Source organism: Nannospalax galili, unplaced genomic scaffold, assembly GCF_000622305.1.
Source record: "Nannospalax galili isolate Female #2095 unplaced genomic scaffold, S.galili_v1.0 scaffold525, whole genome shotgun sequence".
NCBI lineage: Eukaryota > Metazoa > Chordata > Mammalia > Rodentia > Spalacidae > Nannospalax > Nannospalax galili.
The window spans coordinates 1,268,264-1,292,088 of record NW_008353937.1 but is presented as its reverse complement, the minus strand read 5'-3'; the positions used below and the strand labels follow the sequence as shown (position 1 = coordinate 1,292,088).

The following is a 23,825-nucleotide window of genomic DNA, read 5'->3' as shown; positions in this document are numbered from 1 at the left end:
CTGACCCTGACCCTGAATCTTGCCAATATCTTTTGGGACTTGGCTTGGCCATAGTAGAGAGCGGTCAGGTGGTGGACTGGAAGTGGGCAGGTATTACACTTCTTTGTCGAATCTAGAATTTTTTATTTCAAATGGAAAAAAGTTATGCAACCAAGGTCTGTGTGGACAAGGGGGCAGGACTGTCCTGGGAGGTGGAAGGTGGAGAGGCTGTCTGGAAGTCATTTCTTCGGTCTGGCTGACACCTCTCGAAGGAAAGAGAGCTGTCTGGTGGCAAATTCCTGGGTGCCAGGCTCTGAGTCTTTTTTGAGGTCTTTAAAAGCTTCAGGAAAGAAAGGACAAGTCAGAGGTGACCCTGGACTGGGAGCAGCCCCCTTTCCTCCCAACTCCATCTGGGTAGGGTGGGTGTGAGGCTAAGAGGGTTCTTTTCCTCACTGGGCAGCATGGAGTGGGCAGAGCCCCCATCCCTCAGGTGCCCTGGCGGGACAGGGTCTGCTTGGGAGGCCTGGGTCTTATCCTTATACTGGGCTGGACAGGGTTCAGTGCCACTGTCTGTGAAAGGGGCATGCTGAACGAGGCTAGGAGCCTGGAGACGGCTTCTCACTGCAGAACAGCAGCTTGATGTCCTCTTCATTCACCATCTGTGACACAGCCTGGGGTTGGTAGCAGGTAGTGTACCCTGGGCAAGGTGGAAAGCTGTGGGGTGGAGGCTGGGGGCTCTTGGGCTCGAGCCCCACCCTGCCCTCCTCAACCCCATCTCCTCTCCTGTCCTCCCCTTCTGGGGGTGGACCGGGGTGGGGGTGTGGGTGGAGGACTCCAAGCTTGGTTCTGGCTGCCCTATGAAGAGTGCTGCCCAGGTCTTAATGTGGTGGTGGTGGCTGTGCAGGTAGTTGATGGCTTGTGACAAGTGGATGCTGAACTCTTCCTGGCTGTGGGTCATCTGGCCAAAGGAGATGCCGCCTGTCACTGCCTGGGCCATAGGCACCCCTGACCTCTACTCACACCATCCCTACCTCCTTGGGGAGAAGGACAGTACATGCGGTACAGCTATCCTCGGCCCCTCACCAGGCAGGACCAGAGGAAGTGGCGGGCACTGAGGCCAGTCTCCCGGGCCAGTGTGCAGGACAGGGTGTGCCGTGGCTGCCAACGGAGCAGCACCGCGCAGCGGTAGAAAGTGAACTTGGCCTGCTGTAGAGACAGCCCGGGGAGGGGTCACCCACTGTCCACATGTGGGTGAGCCTGACCTTCACTCCTCAGTGACCACAGGCTTCAGTGGGCACCAGAGCAGCCCCTTGTGCTGGTGTCTGTGGAAGCGCCCCCCCCTCCCCGTCACAGCACCCCATGGAAGGCATGCAGCTCTGTGTACTCTCTGTGGGGAACTGGCTGCTCTTGCTCCCGCTCCATGGCAAGGGAGGACTGTAGGGAGGACTCCATTAGTGCTTCAGCAGGTTTACTAAGTGCCGTGTCTCACTGTGCCCTGGCAAAGCCTGCAGGTCTGACCCACTCTATGTGGGTCATATGCATATGTGGGTCTATGTGCATATGTGCCAGTGCATGCCGGGGGATGACAGTTTGGTAAAGTGGTGTGGGTGGCTAGACCCTTTGCTGCTGCCCTCTGGCCCCAGCCAGGTTGGGCCACCTGCCCTGTCCCTGGCCGAGGTGAACGGCAGTGGGTGGGCACTGACCGTGACAACAGCTGGACACTGGTCCTTCAGGTGCAGGAGCAACCATGCTCTGGCACACCTGGGTCTGCAGGCCGCTCAGCTCCTTGTCTGCCATGGCTGCTGCTTGAATCTTGTCCCGCTCCTACAAGGCAGGGACTTAGAGGGCATCCCATGCTCCCCAACTTGGAGCTCTTACCCCACTATGCTCCCGCAGTCAGGGTTATGAATGCAGGGTAGGGTCATGCCTCCTTCCTCAGACAGGTTCAGAGAAGGGTCAGACCTCCCTCTCAGACAGAGCCCCAGGTCATGTCCCAAACCATCCTCAAATGGAATCACCCTGTCCCACAGGGGTGCACAGTGTCACCCAGACAACCAGGTACCATGGAGGCAGTAGGGTGGCTCATCCTCCATTTCCCAGTGAAGGGGAGGTGGCCATTTTGGGCACAGAGACTGGTGTTAGATTAAGAGGTCTGTGTGGTCAATGGTAGGACAGGATCTAGAGGGGCTAGTTGGTGGGGAGGGGGGGACTTGGCACTCTTTAGCCATGAGGAAGGGGCTGGAAGACAGCTGGCCGGCTCTGGTGCCCCTGTGGGTGCACAGCCTGCCAGTTCCCCTGGGCTCAGTATCCAGCGCAGTGAGAGGGCAGAAGGGGTTCTGAGGCGTGAGGAGGGAAGGGGAGGCCTGTGGGAGGCCCAGGCCTCACTGTCCTCATACTCACATAATCAAAGAAGAAGCAGGCATTGGTGGCGACGCTGAGGCTCTGAGCGTCTGTGCCCTGTGAGCCCAGGCAGTGCAGCACATCTGATACCATGCCCATAATGCCCACCACCGTCGGCTCGCTGTTCTGGAATAAGCCGTTGAGGAGGGCTGGCAGCTTCCCTCACAACAGACTTTCCTATGGGAGATGGCGGGGGGCACTGGGTGGAGGGCACACCTCTGTCCCCTTCACCTTGAGTCTGGCCCAGAGCCCCTCACCCCTACCTCGCCTGTTAGGCACTGACCCTGCCTCTATACTCCTCGGGCCCCAGCTCCTAATTCCTGGGCCTGGGGCCACCATCCCCTCCTCCATGAGTACTTTACCCCCATTTCCAGCTCCCTTTGGGTCAGGTGGGGTCTGGGTTTGGACCAAGAAGTCAGGTTGCATTTATTGAGATGGGCCTCCAGACCTTTCATCTTAGGATGAGAGCAGTTCTCCTGGATTGGCTGATGGAGGTGAGCTGTCTCAGCCCCTCTGGGTGGCAGGTCTCTAGGTGTGTGCTCTTCATGTGCTGACTCCATCAGCTCATTCTGGGTCTCCCAAGCTGCCTGGTGTATATACCATGGTACTGTGGTGATCTTTCTTCTTTTTCTTATTTCTTCGTTTATTTATTTATTTTGGTCTTTTTGAGATAGGATCTCCTTGTAGCCCCAGCTGTCCTGGAACTCATTATGTAGACCAGGCTGACCTTGAACTCACAGGGATCCGCCTGCCTCTGCCTCCCAAGTGCTGGGACTAAAGGTGTGTGCCACCTCTTCCATTTTTTAAAGTTCATCTTCAGCCCATTCTACCTGCACCACTTGTTGGCAGTATGCTGAAAGCTCTAGATGAATGGTCAGATGCCTCACACTTTGTCCCCTAAGGTCTGTTTGGTTTAAAATATTAAATTCATGGGGCTGGAGAGATGGCTCAGTGGTTAAGAACACTTACTGTTCTTGCAGAAGACCCAGGTTCAAATCCCAGCACCCACATGGCAGCTGTCAACTGTCCGTAACTCCAGTTCCAGGGGATCCAACGACATCTTCTCTCCTCCCCAGGCATTGCATGACACGGTGCACTTACATGCAGGCAATACATGAATAAACATAAAATAAAAATAAATAAAATTAAAAAATATTAAATTAATTTCCATGGAGTTATTTGACAGCAACATGTACTTCCTGGGCATGTGGTATGTATGCTTGGACCTGGGGTCTTGCCTGGCAGGATGGCAGGATGGAGTTTGGATAGGTAGGGCTGGGAGAGAAATCGGGCACGTACAGCATAGTGTGTCTGCTGGTACGGGGCAGGTGGTCTGTCCTGTCCTAACTGTCTCACACAGTAGGGCTCTGTGCGTTTCTGTTGCACCTGCACATTCCCTCTGGTTCTGTTGTGACTTCTGTTCACACCTGATTTGGAGCTTGGAACTGTTTTTTCCTTTTTAAAAAAAAATATTTTATTTTTATTTTATGTGTATGACTGTATTGCCTGCATGTATGTAAGTGCACCTGTGTTGTGCAATGCCTGCGGAGGTCAGAAGAGGTCATCAGATACCCTGGAACTGGAGTTACTGATGGTTTGTCACAACGGGGGTGCTGGGAATTGAACCCAGGTCCTCTGCAAGAGCAGTCAGTGCTCTTACCCGTGAGCCATCTCTCCAGCTTGTTTTCTTTTTCTTGATCTAGCCCTCCTGGTCTAGTAGTGCTCTTGTCTGCCTCCGCATTCCCTATAGAGCCCTCCTCAGTGCAAGGTACAGAGAGGGCTCAGGGAGACTGCCTACTGATCACCTACCTGGAAGAACAGCTGCAGTGGGTGCAGAGAAAACTGACCATTAAATGAATGAATGGATGAATGAGAGAACACTAGCTGAATAAATATAGAGAATGAACAGATGAAGTAATGAAAGAACAAGTCAGATGGAAGGCCAGTGAACAGGTGGGTGGATGGATGGATGGATGGATGGATGGATGGATGGGTGGATGGATGGATGGATGGATTGGTAGGCTAGGTGGATGGATGGATGGATGAATGGATGGGTGGATGGATGAATGGGTGGATTGGTGGGCTAGGTGGATGGATGGATGGATGGATGGATTGGTGGATGGGTGATGGTGGCTGGATGGTGGTATGTATTCTTTTTCCACTTGGCTTGTTTCAACACAATTGTTTTGAGACTCGCTCACACTGTTCTGCGCCCCCACCACTCAGTGATGGATGGATGGATGGATGGGTGGATGGATGGATGGATGGATTGGTGGGCTAGGTGGATGGATGGATGGGTGGATGGATGGATGGATGGATTGGTGGGCTAGGTGGATGGATGGATGGATGGATTGGTGGGCTAGGTGGATGGATGGGTGGATGGATGGATGGGTGGATAGATTCATGGGTAGATGGGTAAATGGATGACCAAACAGATGGATAGATGGATTGGATGAGTAGATGGATGGATGCGGTCAGGTAGGATGATGGGTGGGTAAACAGATTGGTGGGATTTGTGGATGGGTGGATAAATGGGTTGGTAGACAGATGTATGGATGTGGTTGGTTGGTGGGTAGATGGGTTAGTGAGTGGATGAATGGGCAGATGGATTGATGGATGAGTTGGTGAATAGCCCTTTGATAGGAGGGATGGGTGGATGATGTATGGCTTGGAGCGTGAACAGATGGGTGAATGGATGGGTGGGTAGATGGATGTATGGGTTAGCAGATGGATGGGTATGGTTGGTAGGTAGGTAAGTGGATAAGTGAGTGGATGGATGGGTACTTGAGCAGAGGGGTGGCTGGATGGGTTGGTGGATAGATGGATAGGCAGAAGGGTAGAGGGATGAGTGGATGATGGATTGGTGGCGTAGGTGGATGGGAAGTTGAATATTTTGGTCCACGGACAGCTGGGTGGGTGGATGGGTTGGTGAATAGACAGAGGGATGGGTGGATGGTAGTTGGGTATGTGGCTGGGAAGATGGATGGCTTGGCCCACGGACAGCTGGGTGGGTGGATGGGTTGGTGAATAGATAGCTGAAAGGATGGCGGGTAGGTGGGCTTGTGCATGGACAGATGGGTGGACAGAGGGCAAATGGATAGGTGGGTGAGTGAGCAGGTTGATGAGTCCTAGCTTATCTCCACCATCTATTACTAAGCACTTCTGTGCCATGTGTAGTATCCCTCGGTGTGAGTCCATCCACTGGAGCCTGGTCAACTTACCAATTGTCAATCTCTTAGAGAAGACCAACTGTCCTTCACCCAGCAGTGATCAACTGCCAATAGTTCCTCAGCCGAGGCTGGGGCTTCTTACCCATTTCCCCACTTTGCTGACAATGGTGACACTAATGGTGACCCTCCTTAACCATGTGAAGGCCAACAAGTCCCACAGAATTGGAGTGAACTAGGCTGATGGTCAAAGAGGCTTTGGGGCTTCCTTGGAAACTGTCTCTTCTGAGGCCATCCCATGAACACAGCTTCTCCTGCAAACTCTGAAAGTTTTTGTGTTCACAGCAGCCTCCCCCAGCAGCGACAGAGTGTGTCTGTCACTTCCTAGGGTGAGTAGAGCTGAAGACCTCACACTTCCCTCTGGTAAGAACACCTTCATCTAGTTCAGCATCAGTGGCTGGGTCACCACTGGCAGGACCACAGGGAGCTGCTCATAATTGGGTGGTGCTGCTACTTGTGATGACAGTGGCTTGAGGGCTGACTATGGCCAGCATGCTGACCACAGCTGGTATTGGTCTCATGACCCACCCATCATTCACGTCCAATTTCCATCCCATTTTATAGACATGAATGCTAAGGCTTGAGTCCTGAGCAGCCTCCTCAATAGTCTGGGTGTGGGTTTATTCAGGGCCTGGCTCTTATTGCATGGTACCCACAGTGAAGAAGATGTCTGAACTGAGGGCTGTAGATAGGGAATGGCAGGTCTCCCAAAGGCTATATTGCAGGACTTCTTCCTTCCAGCTGTCCCTTATGGGATTAGGTTTGCTATGGTATTGGGTAGACTTGGTTGGGAATGGAGAATTGGAAGATCCATCCATGAGTCTCAGGGGATCTTTTCTCTGGGCCAAGTGAGGGGTGCAGCCTGCCTGGCTCCCCTGCCCTGTGTGTGTAAGGGGGTTTTTCATTTCTAGGGGACAGGCACTTCCCCCTCCCACAATGCCCCCTTTTCTGCAGATGAGGAAGCCGAGGCCCAGAGACAGGAAGTCAGTATCTCTGGTGACATTACCGGAAGTGACAGAGCTAAGGGTTTTATCCACTGGGCCTTGCTCACCCCTGATGCCTATAGCTACCTGCCCCTCTGGCCTTACCTTCTCCGGGTGGGAGAGAATGTCTCCCAGGCCCTGCAAGCTAGCCACACGGATCTCAGGGCTGGTGTCCTGGAGGCCTTGAGCCAGCACAGTGAGGGCAGCCTGTTTGGAAAGCATCTCCAACAGAGCAGGGCTGTAGAGGAACTGGGGGCCCCAAAGGCAGGTGACTCAGGACTGGCACTGTCTCCTGGGCAGCCTCAATCTGTGTTGGGGGTTCTGGGGCCAGGGTCTGGACAGCATTTTGGGGGGGATTGTTCACTGGCACCCCCTGGGTACTGGGGTTAACAAGCATTTGAAATCCTTCTAAGTGTGGCTGGGGAAATGGAAGCCCAGAGAGGTCAAATAGCAAGTCTGGATCCAGCTTATACCAGTGGCAGGCTCATGGGACACACAGGGAACGGGGTCTCTGGGGAGGACGGCTCAGAAATCCCTTTGGCAGAGTGGGAAGTGACATGAGGCACTGGATTGAGCTAGAGACCAGGTAACTGGTGCCAGCTATGGAGAAAACCCCCAGGCTGTGCCACGGCCAGAACCACACCCAGCCCTCATTGAATCATTCCTTATAGCTCAAGGTTCTAGGGTGGAGGCCCTGAGTCACATATGAGCAGGGCAGTGTTTCATTCGAATATGATCTACTGAGTCTACACCCAGAACTCTCAACTCTGCCAGGGTCTTTGAGGGCAGGGAAGGGAGGAGAGACAGGTCCTCCAAGGCTACAGGCTGAGGATCCTGAGGGATGGAGGACCCCTGTAGAGATTGAGGAAGGGGCATTTGGGTAGCCTGTCCCCACAAGGCGAGGTCCAGTGGGCATCCCGCCTGGGGTTGAGGAGATTGGGGGATGGTGTCTAGGGTCCACCCCTGCCCTGCCCTACCTCAACAAGGACCAGGATGGCTGTCTTCCTCTCCTGCTCCTGCTGGTTCCGTAGGCTGGGCAGCAGGTAGCCGAGGACTGCCTTGATCTGTTTGCACTGGTTTTGCAGCATGGCCCTGGGGGCAGGGCCTGGTTTTATAGTCACTGCCCAGAGTCTACCTCCCACCACCTCCTTAGCTGGTCAGGCTGGGCAGCCAAGCGAATCCCAGCATGGTAAGGCTGGCATGTGTCTCTGTTAGTATGTTCCTTTCCCATGTACCAGGCCTGGGTTGGCTTGGGAGAGGGAAAGGAGGAATAGGCAGTTCTTGTTCCTGAGGTCAATGGCTAGGTTGGGACTTAGGTGGGGAGGAGTCTGCACCTACAGGGTCTGAGTGTTCTGGGAGTGTGTGTGTGGCTGGGGCTGCCCATGCCTGCGGGCTGCTGTGTGCATGTATGTGGATCTAAGGGGTGTTGCCCCTGGGCTGCCCTAGATGACCTCAAGTGGTCCGCAAGGCTTGAGGGCTGACCACTGTGATCTATACACCCAGCCTCTCCTGCCCTCGCCCCTCTAGTACCTGGCAAGGAGGCCCACGGCCTGTGGGTAGGTGTGGATGGAGGCGAAGTGCTCCCAGGCACTCTGCAGCTCCAGGTGGGCAAAGCCATGCCAGTGCCCGCTGGTGGACAGCAGACTCTTCAGTGTCTCCAGCGATGTGCTACAGTGAAGCAGAGAGGCCAGGGTCCACTCAGGGCTGCGGAGCTCACCTGGGCCTTCCCCTGCCCTTGGGAAGTAGGTCCTGGCTCTCTGCCGTGAAGCCTTCCTCCCTAAGTCTACATGGTCATTCCCTTCTTCAACACAGAAATGGTAAGCTGCTCGGGTGGGACTGGAGGGCCTTGTGTTTACCCGGCCATGCTTTCACAGCAGGATGAGTCTGCAGTCATTATGCAGCTGGGTTACAGGACAGAGCACAGGAGACAGGCATGGAGAGGGCTGTGGGTGGTCTTAGGCTCTGGGTCTCCCATGTCCCAGGGTAGGGAGGGTCCTGGCTGAGCCTTGAGAGATGTAGATGTTTAAATCTAGACAAAGAACACAGAGCAGGGAGCAGCAGGCAACCCTGTGCTTGTCAGCGCTGGGCACCTGGAAGGGCCCTTGTGCTAAACGCAGTACTGGAAACAGGGAGGAGCCTGGGAATGCAGGCCCGTGAAGTCTAGGGTGGCTTGGTCCCATGGCTGGTTGTCCCTGGCCACCCCTGGCTTGGATGCGCTGAGTGCATGCCTCGCTCTCCCTGAACTGAAGGTGTCTGCTTGGACCAGCGTGTTTCAGCGCTGTCAGGGATGCCTGCCTGATTGCTAGGGGGAAGTCACACCCTCTGCATGTCCCTAAAGTCCTCAACACCCAGATGCTTTTAAGTTCACATGCATGCCACATGCAGCCATGGGGCAGTCCCCGGATCCCTCCACCAGCCCTTCTTCAGCCTCTCCACATCCCCACAAACCAGTGATGCCCACCCTTAGAGCCTTTTCGTTTTCCCACGCTGGACCAGAGGGGCAAAGTCTCCCCAGAAAGGAAGATGAAGCTCATGTGCTCCCCAAGGGCCAGCCAGACACCAGGGCACTCCCCAGCCCCACATTGCTTTCTCTCTGGTTTTACTTTTGTTTTTATTTGTTTAGTAATTGATTATGGGGACGGAGAGATGGCTCAGTGGTTAAGAGCACTGGCTGCTCTTGCAGAGGACCCGGGTTCAGTTCCTAGCATCCGAGTGGTGGCTAACCACCATCTGTCACTCTGGTTTCAGGATATCCGATGCCCTCTTCTGACATCCGTGGGCATTGCATGACACGGGCATTGCATGACACAGGTGCACTTACATACATGCAGGCAATACACTCATACACATAAAATAAAAAACATTGATTATACATATGTTTTGTGTATGTACTTTGTGTCTGCGTGTGTGAATGTGGTGTGGACATGCTACAGTGTGTGTGTGGTCAGAGGACAACCTTTGGGTGCCAGCCCTCACTTTCCACCTTGTTTGAGGCAGGGTCTCTTGTTCACAGTTCATAGGCCAGGCTAGCTGGCCTGCGAGCTTCCAGGAATTCTGTTTCTGTCTCTGATCTGAGCACAGAAGCGCTGAGATCACAGATGCATGCTGTCACCTCCAACTTTTACGTGGGTTCTGGGAATTCAAGCCACGTTCCTCGTGCTTGTTCGGCAGGTGCGTTACACAATGAGCCGTTTCCCCAGCTGCTTACTTCTATTTTTAATTGAGGTAATAGGGCAGATCACATGTAATTTGCCATTCTAGTAAATTTTAGGCAGATGGTTTGGTGACCTAAGCACAGCCACAATACTGTATAACCCTTACCACCCTCCATCTCCAGAGCCCTTTCATCTTCCCAGATAAATGCTGACTCCCCACTCCTGTGCACCCCTGGCCCCACCATTCTACCTCCCATCCCTGTGGATTTGACTCCTCTAGGGACCTTACAGGAGTGGAATCCTATAGCACTTGTCTTCTTGGGTTGTTTTGTATTTTGAGAAAGGGTCTCATGTACCCCAGACTGGCCTTGAACTTGCTATGTAGCTGAGGAGGACCTTGAACCCTTGATCCTTCTTCCTCTACCACCAAGTGCAGGCTCGGCTGTTTGCCTTTTGATAACTGGCTTATGTCACTCAGCATCAGTCCTCAGGTTCATCTGTGGTGTTCCACATGCAGAATCACTCTTTGTCACGGCTGAGCAGTGCCTGTGATGGTTCATCTGGAAGATGAACATGCCTCTGGTTCCTTCTGGTATGTCCCCTTTCTCTTCTTCCTGTCTACCAAGAAGTGAAAAAAAGCTTCCACCACATGCTCCTGCGGCCATGATGCTCGACTTAAGTGCATGGGACCAGTGGGCCATGGTCTGAACCCTCTGAAACACCAGCCAGGATAAGGAATTCCTTCCTTCAAGTTGCTTGTCAGGTATTTGATAACAGCAGAGAACAGTAGCTAATGCAGTATCCCACTACCTGAGTCTATTTGTCTACCTGCCCACCCACCCATCCATCCATCCACCCATCTACCCATCCACACATTCACCCAACCACCCACACACCCATCCATCCAACCATCCATCTGTCCATCCATCCATCCATCCATCTGTCCATCCATCCATCCATCCATCCATCCATCCATCCACCTACCCACCCATTCATCCCTTCATCCATCCATTCATCTACCTACTCCCCTGTCCACCCACCTCTCACCTATCCACCCATCCATCCATCCATCCATTTACCCATCCATCCATCCATCCATCCATCCATCCATCCATCCATCCAGACTCTTGGTGTGCTTCTAGTTCTGCCACTGTGAATAGTGGTGGTCAGTAATGTTTCTAGACTGTTCTGAGTCTCTGCTTTCATTTTCTTTCTGGTAGAAACTCAGAGCAAAAGTGAGGTTGCTGGGTTGCGTGGTCATTCTGTATATTTTTTCTGGAGATCTAGTCTCATGGTATACCCCAGGCTGGCCTAGAACTCATACTCCTTCTTCCTCAGCTTCCCAAGTGCTGGTGTAAGCACGTGCCACCGTGCCGCATGCTGCAGTTGACTCTTTTGAGGAGCGTGCACACTGTCTTCCGCACAGCTGTGCCATCTCTACGCTCACAGACAGTGTGTAAGGCTTTGTTTCTGCACATCCTTGCTGACCTCTACTGCTTTCTGTTTTGTGATTGTAGCTACCTTAATGGATATGAGATTCATCTTTCTCCTTTTTATTTTTGAGACAAGGTCTTGCTATGTAGCTTCAGCTGGCCTCAAACTCTCTGTATAGCAGAGTCTGGCCCAGAACTTGGGATCCTGGGTTCAGGCGTAGGATTCAGTGCTAGGATTAGTGTGTGCACATGCCTGCATTTTTTTAAAATCATGTTTTTTCCCCTTGCCTCAGTGCAGAGGCAAGCACTAAGGCCAGGCCAGGGTAAGAGGAAGATGGAGGGTGACTTGGAAATAGAGGGATGAGGTATCTCAGGAGCTAGGGTGACAGTGGAGGACTGGGAAGTCCTTCAAGGGGCAGGAGTGACACTGGCTGGCAGAAGACCCAGCTGAGAACTGACCTGGGTGAAGTCTCTAGGGCAAGGGTCTTTGTGAGTCAGGAAAGCAAGGAAAGGTCCCTCCTGGGCGTGGGGCCTGGCCCAGCTGAGCAGGATGTCAGGAGCCTCAGAAGTCCACCGGCAGCAAGACTTACCTGGCTGGAACCCACTGTCCTGGGCCATCTAGCCCATGGGCATCTGGACACACTCAGGAGTGAGCAGTCGTACCCCCTCCTCAGCCCCTCTTTTCAGTAGTGCTGGTCAACCTGGTACAAGGTGCCTTGGACTGTGACAGCTCATAGAACCACCTACCCTCCAAGACCTGGAGAATGGCAGCCAGCTGCTGTAACCACTGGCTGGCACCCTTGTCCATGTGCCCTGTGGCTGGCTTGCCCTATGCCTGGGCCTCTTTAGGTGATGCCAGTCAGGAAGTTTCCTCTGGGGAGTGGGGCTCAGGCTCAATTCAGCTTCAGGTAGACACAAGAGCTAGGCTCAGCCAATTAGAGTCTTGAAGGTTTCCATTAATTCAGGGATGGGCATGTAACTGGAGCTGAGCCAATCAGAACTCATGGATTCTGCCCATGGTAAGTTCGAGCCCGTGGCTGCAAGGGTCACCTCTAGGACAAGCCTATAGAGTGGCCAGTGAGGGACAGAGAGCTGAGGTGGACAAAGATTCTGCTCCATCCATAGGGAAAGCCACCCGTGGACCCCAGGCATGTGGGACTTCTCATGCCCCAGAGAAGAACCCAAGAGAAACAGACAGCTCTGCCTTCTAGGACATTCCATTCTTGGGGAACAGGCAGCAAACCAGGAAAGAGGCACAGATATCAGGTGTTGGGAGGTGACTGCATGGTGCAGGGTGGGGTGGGAACTGCGGGGGGAGTCACTGTTCATAGAGGATGGGTGGGGAGGCCTTGCCATGTGATTTGGTAAATAAACAGAGCTGAGGGCATCGGGCACTGGGGGAAGAGCCCCTAGAGAGGAGAGCGGTAGGAGGAGGAGGCATTTGCATGCTCCCCACCCTCTCATGCTCTGAGAGGAGAACGTTTTTATTAGCTTATTAGGGAAGATTCATGCATTTTGCTTGGTTGATCTGAATAAAAAAGGGATTTTGTGCACATTTGAATTCAGAGGCAGTCTGAGGAGAAGTGACATTTGTTTTGGTGACGAGCCTTGGGGAGAGCTGTTAAAACTGACAAATTGTGTGAAGCACATCATCACACAAATGAAAAGAGGGAGCCCCAGTGGTTCTTTAAAGACTTGCTTATTGGATTCTGGGAAATATGACCAAGAGCCTTCTGCAGAGGAAGATGGCCTGTCTCTCCCACCCTGGTGAGGTGGGGTGGAAGGGAACCGTCCATAACATTGTACAAAGACAAGCCAGGGTCTGCTCAGGCAGCCATGGTATCTGGCTGTGGTGAGTGAGGGCTGGACGGTCACCTGTAGTTCAGCCCACGGCCTCTTGACTAGAGAACACAGGAGCCATCCTGAGCCTCTGTTACTCCATCTGCACTATGGAGAGGACAGCGCTCATGTCCTGCGCCCTCAAACGGGGTAAGAAGACAGACACTGTGTTGGGACTGAGTAGCCATGTCCAGGGGCCCCTGCTTGATAAGGGTCTGGGTGGCCACACGCCCTTGGGGACCAGGAAAGCAGATACACATCTGATATGGTGGCCATGGATGGCATTTGAGATCATGGCTACTATGGGATGATTGCCTCTTGTAGAAAGATGTGCTGGAGACAACTCTCATACAAGCCAAGCTTGTGACCTTATTTTGAATCTGGTCTTTGCAGATGCCATTAGGTCAAGATGAAGTTATTAGGGTGGTCCCAACTCAGTGACTGGTATCCTTGTAAGAAAGGGGCATCTAGATGCAGGTAGAACACAGTGTTATGGGATGGTGGAGGCTAAAAGTCAAGCCATGACCACTAGGGATCCTGGGACCTGCAAAAGTGAGGGAGTAACAAAGGGCTCTCCCCAGATGCTCTAAGAGCAAGGCTGCGAGCCCTCTGATTTTTGTTCTCTGACCTCTGAACCCAGGGGAGCTAACTCTACAACTCTATTGTCTAAGCACTTCTCTCTCTCCTCTCTCCTCTCCTCCTCCTTCTCTCTCCCTCTCTCTCTCTCTCTCTCTCTCTCTCTCTCTCTCTCTCTCTCTCTCTCCTCCCTCTCCCTCTCTCTCTCCCCCCCCCCCCCTCTCTCTCTCTCTCTCTCTCTCTCTCTCTCTCCCCTCTCCCTCTCTCCCTCTCCCCCCCCTCTCAGTTTGTTCCTTGGGGGCAAGAAGCTAACTTTACCCTGGGTGGTCCTACAGGTATGTGTGTTGCCTGGTGATCTGCTCAACCTGTGAGGTCCAGGCTCACCTCTGGGGGCTTGGCATGGCTGCCTCCTGGGCCTTCTGCCCCTGTTCAGACTCGGTGGGTAGGTTCAGCTCCAGGACATAGTGTACTTGGGACAGAAGGGACAGAAACAGCTGGGGAAAGGAATCCCGCACGGCCTTCTTGAACTCTTGTGCGAACTGCAGCTCGTGAATTGTGTTCATGGCCTGTTGGGGTGGGAGGGATGTGGGTCTGAGGTCCTAGGGTTCTGGGCCAGGCGAGAACCCAAACCCATATTCAGACATGCTCCCCCCACCCCCATCTAAGCATTCAGACAATGTCCCTCATCCTGGACTGGCCCACACTATCTGTGCACTCACCTTGAGAGCCTTTGGACCTATAGCTCTGGTCTCCTTGATGCTCCCCAGACTGGTGTTCCTCATCAAAGTGCTCCCCACAAGATGCTCTGTAGCCTGTGCTTCATAGCTAAGTACTTCCAACCTCAAGCTCTTCAGCCTGTGCTCCCCAGCCTGTGCTCCCTGGTGGAACTCCCTAGCCTGTGCTCCCCAGCCCGTGCTCCCCAGTCTGTGCTCCCTGGCGGCGCTCCCTAGCCTGTGCTCCCTGGTCCGTGCTCCCCAGCCTGTGCTCCCCTGCCTGTGCTCCCTAGCCTGTGCTCCCTGGTGGCGCTCCCTAGCCTGTGTTCCCTGGCCTGTGCTCCCCAGCCTGTGCTCCCTGGCCCGTGCTCCCCAGCCTGTGCTCCCTGGTCCTTGCTCCCCAGCCTGTGCTCCCTGGCAGCGCTCCCTAGCCTGTGCTCCCTGGCCCATGCTCCCCAGCCTGTGCTCCCTGGCAGCGCTCCCTAGCCTGTGCTCCTCAGCCTGTGCGCCCCAGCCTGTGCTCCCTGGTGGCACTCCCCAGCCTGTGCTCCCTGGCGGCGCTCCCTAGCCTGTGCTCCCTGGTCCGTGCTCCCCAGCCTGTGCTCCCCAGCCTGTGCTCCCCTGCCTGTGCTCCCTAGCCTGTGCTCCCTGGTGGCACTCCCCAGCCTGTGCTCCCTGGCTCGTGCTCCCCAGCCTGTGCTCCCTGGTCCGTGCTCCCCAGCCTGATCACCTCTTGTATTCTCAACACTGTGTTTACAATAGCTTTCTGTCTAGGGAGGATTCAGGTGGGAGGAGGGGCAGCTCTGGTCTGTTGTTCAGGGGTGTTTGGGGTCAGGACTCTGGAAAGTTTTGCACAGTGTCTGGCACAGCTATTGCCTTGCAAGAGACTAGCCAAAGCAGACAGGTATAGGTGTGGCTACCTTAGCAAGCAGGCGCCCGTCCCAGGGTGCGCACACAGGGCATGGGCTGATGGAGAAAGCTGGAGAGAGGTTCCCAGGAAAAGACGGTGTTGCAAGAGGCAGTCTCTAAGTTTCCTCCACAACCTTTGACCTCACTACGAGACATAGCCTTGAGCCCCACACTCTTGGCCTCTGTCTGCATCTTGCCAGAGGCCACACCCCTCCAAGGCACAGCCAGGGCTGAGTCCCCTTAGCATTCCTGAAGGGGGACCCTCCTGACCCTCTGCTGGGGGCTCAGAGTCCTGAACAATTCATTAGGATCTGAGCCTAGAGGCAGGGGTTGTGTGTCAATCTCTGGATGAGGCTGCCCGAGGCTCCTCTCCTCCAGATAGGGGATGGGCTGGGGTTTGGCTTCCCTTGGGTCCTTCCTGGCAGCCTGGCACACTGGCCAAATTGCTCACAAGGCTGCTTGCCAGGGATGGGGGTGGAGACTCATGGCCAGCGAGTACAAGCAGGGCTTCTCCTTGGGACAGGAGCGTTGTTGCTGGCACCAGTGGACAGGGGCCTCCTCTATAGCCAAGCCAGCAGCATGGCCAGCACCAGGTGGCTTGCAGGCTCCTCGGCTCCCAGGGCCCTCCACAGGCAGAAGGAATCGCTGTGGAGAGAGAGAGGTTGTGAGTGTACACTGCACTCAGGCCTGCTGGACGTGTTGAGTAGGCTCGGTGCCTAGGGCCCCAGTGAACGCCACAGTATACTTGCGCCTACTTTGCGGGGTGGTGGTCACTGAGTGCTGTGATCAAGGTCCTGCCTGGTATCTGGGCACTGGCCCTGCACTCATGAAGAGGCCTAGGGCAGGAAGGGCACATTGGGGCTGTTCTGAGTTGGCTCTGTAGATGTTTTGTGGTTTGCAGCAGCCTTTGGGCCTGACTATTGGGTAGAAGGGGCTCTGTGGGGCAGAATGAGGAAGGCCATGGTGGGGCAGCTGTGTAAACGTCAAGACAGACCCTTAAGGCCCTGCGGGAAGCCGCTGTAGCCCAGCTGACACTTGCCAGGTAGGCACAGATGATGGGGTTCCGTAGTGTGGCTCCCAGTCCTGGAGAGTGTAGGGCCTTTGAAGTCAGAAGGACTGGGTGCAAATCCTTTCTCTGCCCCACATGGCTGTGTGACTTTGGACTGCAGATGACTGACTGGAGAGTCAGGGGTCATGGCTGTATCCAAAGGCCAGAGTAAGAAGACTTTCCCTGAGCTTGGGAGTCTGCAGGGGGAACTTCCATTCTGCCTCCTGGTCTGTCCCTCTGTCTGCACCTTTGTGCTGAGCACTAATCCCTGAAGGCAACATTCCTGAAGGTGACCGAGATACACAGAATTGGCAAAAATCCTTGATGTACTAGGGTTGACAGTCTATCGGGGGACAGGGATGTGTCAGATACTAAGTGTTGAAGTTAAGAATGAAGTGGGGAAAGGGAAAGGAGAGTGAGGCTCCTAGGAGCCAAGGGAACAAGTGCTTCCAGGATAAGAGCCCGGCTGTTCACCACTAACTCAAGGTGGGGATGGGTCACTGACAGCAATATGGAGCTTCCCACAGAGGCAGGGGGAGTCTGAGCTAACAAGGCTTGGGAAAAACTGGAGCTATGAATCCAAGAGCAGAGACACACAGTCGGACCCACGGGAGGACAATGGCTTGAACAGACATTTCTCAAAGAAGAGTCATGAATGGCTGAGGAGTTCCGGGAAGAGCTGACACCAGAGACTGCTGGGAGCCACTGCATGTTACTGTACGCCCACTGCCATGGTGTCATCTGAGGAGTGAGTGTAGCAAGCCCCAGCAAGTGTGTGGAGAAACTCGAACCCACACACTGCTTGGGAGAGTGGAGGAGGCAGAGACACTCTGGAAAAATCACAGCAGTTCCTCGGGGAGGGGAGGTTAGACTGCCATGAGCCCAGTACCTTTACTGTGTGCACACACCATGACAATCAGAGAACAGATTCAGACATACACAGTTGTCCCCTGGAATCATGGGGGTGGGGGTGGGGGTGGGGGGTTTTAGGATTTCCCTTGGGTATCAAATCTGTGGATGCCCCAGCCTGGCATGGTGGCTCATGATAGCACTTGGGAGGATGAAGCAGGAGGATTGAAGGGGTTTGAGTTATATAGTGAGTTACAAGCCAGCCTGGGCTAGAACGTGAGACCCTGTCTCTAAAAAACCAACCAACCAACCAACCAACCAACCAACCAACCTACCAAGCAAGCAACCAACCAACCAAACAACCAGAGGCTGGAGAGATAGCTCAGCAGTGAAGAGCACTGGCTGTTCTTGCAGAGGACCTGGGTTCAGTTCCCATCACTCACACGGCAGTTAACAACCATCTGTAGCTCCAGTTCCAGGGGATCAAATGCCCTCTTCTGGCCTCTGGGGGTATTGCATGCACATGGTACACTTAAATATATGCAGGCAAAATGCTCATATACATAAAATAAAAACCATGTTCAAGTTCCTTGTATAAAACCATGTACTCTTTACATATAACCTACACATCCTCCCATGTGCCTCCTTTAAATCTCCCCACTTAACACCAACTATCCAACACTAGGCAGATCCTGTGTAATAAGCGTTAGGCTGCATTGCTTGAGGAGTAAAGACAGGACCATGTGCCGGGGCAGCTCGGGTGCAGTGTCTCTGGGGCTTATTCTGATTCTGTGGATGTGGGGGCAGCAGAGATAGAGGGTAGACTTCTTGTATGCCAGTGTTGACAACGGGTTATTCACAATGGAGACGAGGTGGAGACAACCCAGGTATCCATCAGCAGATGAACGGATGAGCAGGGTGTGGTGCAGACACACACACACACACACACACACACACACACACACACAGAGCAGGAGAAAGTTTTGTAATTAGATAGTGGCTACAGCCGTGCAGCACTGTAGATGCAAGTGATGCCGCTGAATTGAGTCCTCAAGAGTGCTTCAAACGGCGGGTTTTATGTCACACACATGACCGCAATGGAAGTAATAATACATGCCAAACTATTGACTTGTACTTTTAAGTGGGTGAATTATATAGGATGTGAAAGGTGTGTGTGTGTGTGTGTGTGTGTGTGTGTGTGTGTGTGTGTACATGTGCATGCAGTGTTGAGAACTGAACACCCAGGGCCTCCCAAAGCTAAGCAGTACTTTACACTATTCTAACACACCCAGACTGTGAATGATAATTTTATCTTAAAAAGGAACGAGAGGCCCCCATCTTCCAGGAGCAGTACATCAAGTTACTTGACTCAGCTCCTCTCTTTAGAACAACAAACAAGGCAGGAGAAAACACAACCCACTGGAGTTAGGTCAGCATGTAGAGGAGCCAGGCCAGCGAGGGGGGTAAAGGGGAAGGGTTGGCGGGGAGTCTGACAATTCTGGCATACCAGGTCCTTCGTTTGGACAGATGAAGGGACAGAGTTCTGAGACTGATTAGTTTAACAGGAGGGGTCCCCCCATCCCAAGTGATGCTCAGTTGATTCGAGCAGGTGGGCGGGGGGCGCTTCCAGGGAATGGAAAGCTCTGGATTTGGCTGTAGGTAGCCTTTCACAATAGCGTCCTTCAGTGCTTGGAAGAAGTAAGCACAGATTCCCTCTGGAGAAAAACGGCCCCAAAGTATTCTTGTCATTTTCTGAGACAATGTCTAGGACACTGTTAATGCCAGTCAGGCTATGAGGAAGCAGGACTCCTCCATGGATGATAGCAGCCACGGCAACAGATGAACCAAGCTGAGCACAACCCAGACATGATGCTCAGGTGTGGGCTATGCAGCACTGAAGATACTTTCAGAGAATGGCAAGATACAGAGACAGCACAGAAAAAGAATCAAGCCAAAATCTGGTTTAAAACATGCCAGATCTGAAATTTAAAATACAATGGAAAGGTTGAAGATCAGATTAGATGTGGTTGAAGGAGAATTAGTGAGAAGAATTACCAGTCCCTGTCATCCAATAGCAATTGGGTATTGTGTAAACAGACAAACAAACAAAAAAATAGATTTATAGTTCCTGCAAGAGCAACAGATTGACAGCTGACTTTGCAGCAGCAGAGATGGGAGCCAGAAGGCGGTGAAATGCTACCTGCTTACTCCAGAAGAGAGTAATAGAGTGCCCCCGAATCTGCAGGGGTGCGTTGCAAGACTCTCACTAGATGCCTGAAACTCAGGAATGGTGCTGGACCACAGGTAGATGTGCACACTGACGTGAAGCTTTGTGTGACCTGGGCACAGTGAGATCATCTATAGTGGCTTAGAGAAAGCAGAGCCAGTATAACAAACTGCAACACGTGGTGTGGTCTTCCCCTGCCTCACAACACTGCTCAGAACAGTACCTCATGAACTCTTTTCCTTAGAATTTTACATTTATTAGTTTTGGACTGCAGTTGACATGGGTCGATGAAACCGTAGCTAAGGGGGAACCCACTGCCACTGCCCACCTGGAGTTCTATGTAGTGAAAACATTTTTTAAGACTGGAGATGAAATAAAGACATTTTCTGACAGAAGCTGAGAACACTTGCTAAACACTGACCCAAACTAAAAGATAGCCCAAGGGACAGGCTTCACAGAGAGTCTTGGGCAGGAAATTTGAATTTCAGAAAAGGACAAGAAGCATTCAGGAAAGTGGGGCAACTCCAGATTCGATTTGTGAGATTTCACGTAACACTAAACAACGAAAGCTTTAACATGGAGTGGTGTCAATTCACACAAGGATTTTGTAGATTCTTTTTTTTTTTTGGTCTAGAAGGAGTAAAGATAGTAACTTCAATCCCAAACACACTGACAGTTATATTAAATGTAAACGGAATAAACACTCCAATCAAAGGCAAGGACTGACTTTTTTACAAAATTCTGTCTCAAAAAGACAAGTCTGGGGCTGGCGAGATGGCTCAGCAGTTAAGAATATATACTACTTTTAGGCTGGGTGTGGTGGCGCATGCCTTTAATCCCAGCACTTGGGAGGAAGAGTCAGGTGGATCTTTGTGAGTTCAAGGCCAGCCTGGTCTTCATAGTGAGTTCAAGTCATAGTGAGTTCAGGGAGACCCTGTCTCGTGTGTGTAAAACACAAGGATTTTGTAGATTCAAAAAAAAAAAAAAAAAAAAAAAGAAAAAAAAAAAGAAAAAAAAAAAAGAAAAAAAAAGAATATATACTACTTTTGCAGAGGACCTGGCTCTGGTTCCCAATACCTGTATAAGGCAGTTCACAATCACCTGTAATTCTAGCTCCAGCTCCATGCAATCCAATGCCCTCTGGCCTTTGTGGGCACTGTCATGTGTGGCGCACATAAACTCACTCAGACACATACATATACACATAAATTTATGAAGGCTGGAGAAATGGCTCATGGCTTAAGAGTGGATACTGCTCTTGCAGAGGACCGAAGGTTCCCATCACCCATGCTGGATGGCTCACAATCACCTGTAACTGTAGCTTCAGGGATTGAATGCCCTTGGGTACTTGTCTGTGAGGAACAGTGAGCAGAGAGGGAGGTGAGTCAGAAATTCTGAGCCCGTAGCTCACATCATACCTGAGAATCAGTTCAAATGGGCCAGAGAATGTTATGTGACACCAGCAGGAGGACCTCGGGCAAGGCAGCTCTGTGAGCTACACCAGCTCCTGACCGGAGACGTGGGGGTGGGAACATGGCTGCTGCACAGGAGCCGTTCTAACATCCAAGACACAAGGGACGTGTGTCCAGGTTTCATGAAAGATCCTTAGACAACAGGGAAGAGCGAATGCGGGCAGGACCTCTGTGTGCTCACATTGCCAATGGCCAAGAAGAAGCGGAAAGAAGGGAGCAGCGTGCTCCCGCAGTGCTTGGGAACACCGAGCACCTTCCGCCTGGTGCATTGTCTCCTCACCTCCACCGTGGGAATCTAGTGCTTGAGTGTGTCAGGATGCAGCAGGCAAGTTCACAGCAGCCCTGATCACCACACTCTCTGCTGGGAAACAATTATATGTCCACGTGCGGTGGAAAGGAGCCGTGGCATTCACAGCGCGGGGCCACACAATGGCCAAGGAGGGAGCCACACTGGGAATCTTAAACACGGATGCTGGAGGGAAACAGGCCAGGCAAGAAGACGCCGGGAGAGTCCACACTGCATGACTCTGTTTGCCCTTTCAGACACACCTCGCCACTGGTGTGGGATGTTGTTGAGACCGGGCCTTGCTTAACAGCCCTGGTTGGTCAGGAACTTGCTACGTGGACACTGGGAGGAGGGTCCTTCACGCTCACCACTCCTGCTGAGACAAGGTGGCATATTCTTTGCGAGACAAGTTCTGTGTACCCAGGCTGTCTTCAAACCTGTAATCCTCCTGACTCAGTATCTTGAGTTCTGGGATTAACAGGTATGCATTATCATGCTGAGTTATGATATGTAGCTTTAAGAAAGCGATTGCCATGATGGGAACTAATAGGAGAGCTCCCCATAGAGTTGTGTGATTAGCTTATGGATGTTCAAGACCAACACCAAGCAAACAAATCTCTGCCTTGCAAAAAGAGGGCAAGGACCCGCCCAGCTTCAGTCAGCATGCTGGGGGGCGGGGGGCGGGGAGGAGCGAGGCATCCTGGGAATCTGAACTGCAAAGCCTATTTTGATGTCCAAATTCGCATCTCCAATGCAGCCCCCAGCTTGTCCAATGGAGACTTTCATGTTTAAAGTAGTCACGAATGATAGTGCTCAGGTGATTGGCAGAAACCGATATGAATCCAGATAAATCTGTGTGAGGCACTGTTGGTGTGCATAGAAGCAGTGTGCTTGGAACCGGGGAAGTATGACATAAATTCCAACACAGTGGGAGGGAGATGTAAACTGCTGGGCAGCTGAAGAGATGCCTTTTGCCCGAATCCCCACCTCCCTGGATTTCCTTAAAGCAAGAACAAAAACAAGAAGGGAAAGTGAAACTGTGACTTTGGTGCAGATGCAGGGGGTTCCGAGGCTTAACCATCACTGTCGTAAAAAGAGACAAAATGCCACCTCCCGCGGGCAAGAGAAAGAAACTTCTGGAAAGGGGAAACAGGGCACCCAAAGAGTTGACCTTGACCCAAACCACTTTCAGGAAGACAAATCCACAGGTCTTAAAATACATTAGAAAAGAAAAAGCCCTGGGAGGTCAGAGCACCAGCCACAGGAAGGGATTTAAATAGCATGCAGTCTTCAAAATGTACAGGTTTGGGAGAAGGAAGGAAGGAGGAGGAGGAAGGGGAGGAGGGATGGTGATGAGGAGGATGTTGGGTGGTGAACGGGAAAGGGGAAACAAACATTCATGGTCCTGCAAAGAATTAAAGAACTTACAAGTCTTTTGCCTACCACCAACCTCAAAGTCTATCAAGTTGCCTGGCCTTTGCTGTGCTGACAGAAGAGGGTGCCATTGAACCTGAAATCCCAGGAAACACTCCAACACAAACAAACAGTGGAAACAGAATCAACAGATTCTAGTTTTTGCAAAAAGTCAGAAAATCCAAGTAAACAGACAGAAAGTAAAGAAGCCCCTGAAGATTGTTCAATCCACAGAGGGTCCCGAGACACGTTCACTCCATACTCAAGAAAGTGCTCAGAGACCACCTTGAAAACACTCAAAAAAGCACAAAAAACTTCAGTAAGATCTGCAAAGAGAGGCAGCTGAATTCAGTAAAGAAACGGAACATAAGGAACAAACAAAAGAGCATCTCAGCTGTGTTAACTTAGCATTCTCAAGTCGAAGGCCGTCCTGGGCTACGTAAGCAAGACACCGTCTCAAAACCAAAACCCAAACCGAAAAACCCTCGGGCTGGGGAGACGGCTCAGTGGTTAAAGTGCTGGCTGGGCAAGTGTGAGGACTGGGCTTCTGATCCCGCATGCATACTGTGTCCCCAGACCACTATGAGTGGCACATTTTGGCGAAGTGTAGGTGCAAACAGGAAACATAAAAAGGACAAAGTAGCTTTGCCGACTTGCGTGGAAACTGGATGGGGTTAGAGCACATCAAATAAAAACAAACACCTATTGTTCAACATCATTAGTAATTAGGGAAATGCAAATTAAAACCACTTTAAGATTTCACCTTACCCGGGTCAGACTGGCTAAGATCAAGAAAACAAATGATATCAAATGTCGGAGAGGATGTGGGGAAAGGGGAACCCTCATCCACTGCTGGTGGGACTGCAAACTGGTTCAAACCCTATGAAAAGCAGAGTGGAGAACTCTTAAAAAACTACAAATGAACCTGCCATTTGACCCAGTTATACCACTCCTTGGCATATACCCAAAGAACTCATCCTATTGCAGAGACACTTGTACACCCATGTTTGTTGCTGCTCTTTTCACAGTAGCTAAGAGATGGAAGCCACCTAAGTGTCCATCAACTGATGAGTGGATAATGAAAATGTGGTTCATTTATACAATGGCGTTTTACTGAGCAGTAAAGAAAGATGAAATCATGAAATGTGCAGGTAAATGGATGGAACTAGAAACTGTTATACTAAGTGAAGTAATACAGACTCAGAAAAAATAAAAGCGAGGTATGTTCTCCCTCATAATGTGGATCCTAGAACCAAACCCTGATAAGTGAGTATGTATCCAGACATAACTACAGAAACCAGGATAATGGAAAGGAA

The 23,825-nt window shown here is 52.1% G+C and overlaps 1 protein-coding gene across 1 annotated transcript in view; it reads right to left on the bottom strand.

Annotated features, from left to right (window-relative positions):
- Nucleotides 1-218: 218 nt before the first annotated feature.
- Mroh5 (maestro heat like repeat family member 5) overlaps nt 219-23,825 on the bottom strand; it is a 70,212-nt gene continuing 46,605 nt past the window's right edge. The window contains 13 exon segments of the mRNA XM_008851081.1: nt 219-319; nt 602-673; nt 832-937; nt 1,063-1,185; nt 1,683-1,725; nt 1,727-1,803; nt 2,380-2,556; nt 6,695-6,838; nt 7,567-7,681; nt 8,120-8,263; nt 13,977-14,158; nt 15,226-15,284; nt 15,714-15,859. Coding sequence (XP_008849303.1) covers nt 219-319; nt 602-673; nt 832-937; nt 1,063-1,185; nt 1,683-1,725; nt 1,727-1,803; nt 2,380-2,556; nt 6,695-6,838; nt 7,567-7,681; nt 8,120-8,263; nt 13,977-14,158; nt 15,226-15,284; nt 15,714-15,859 — 1,489 coding nt within the window.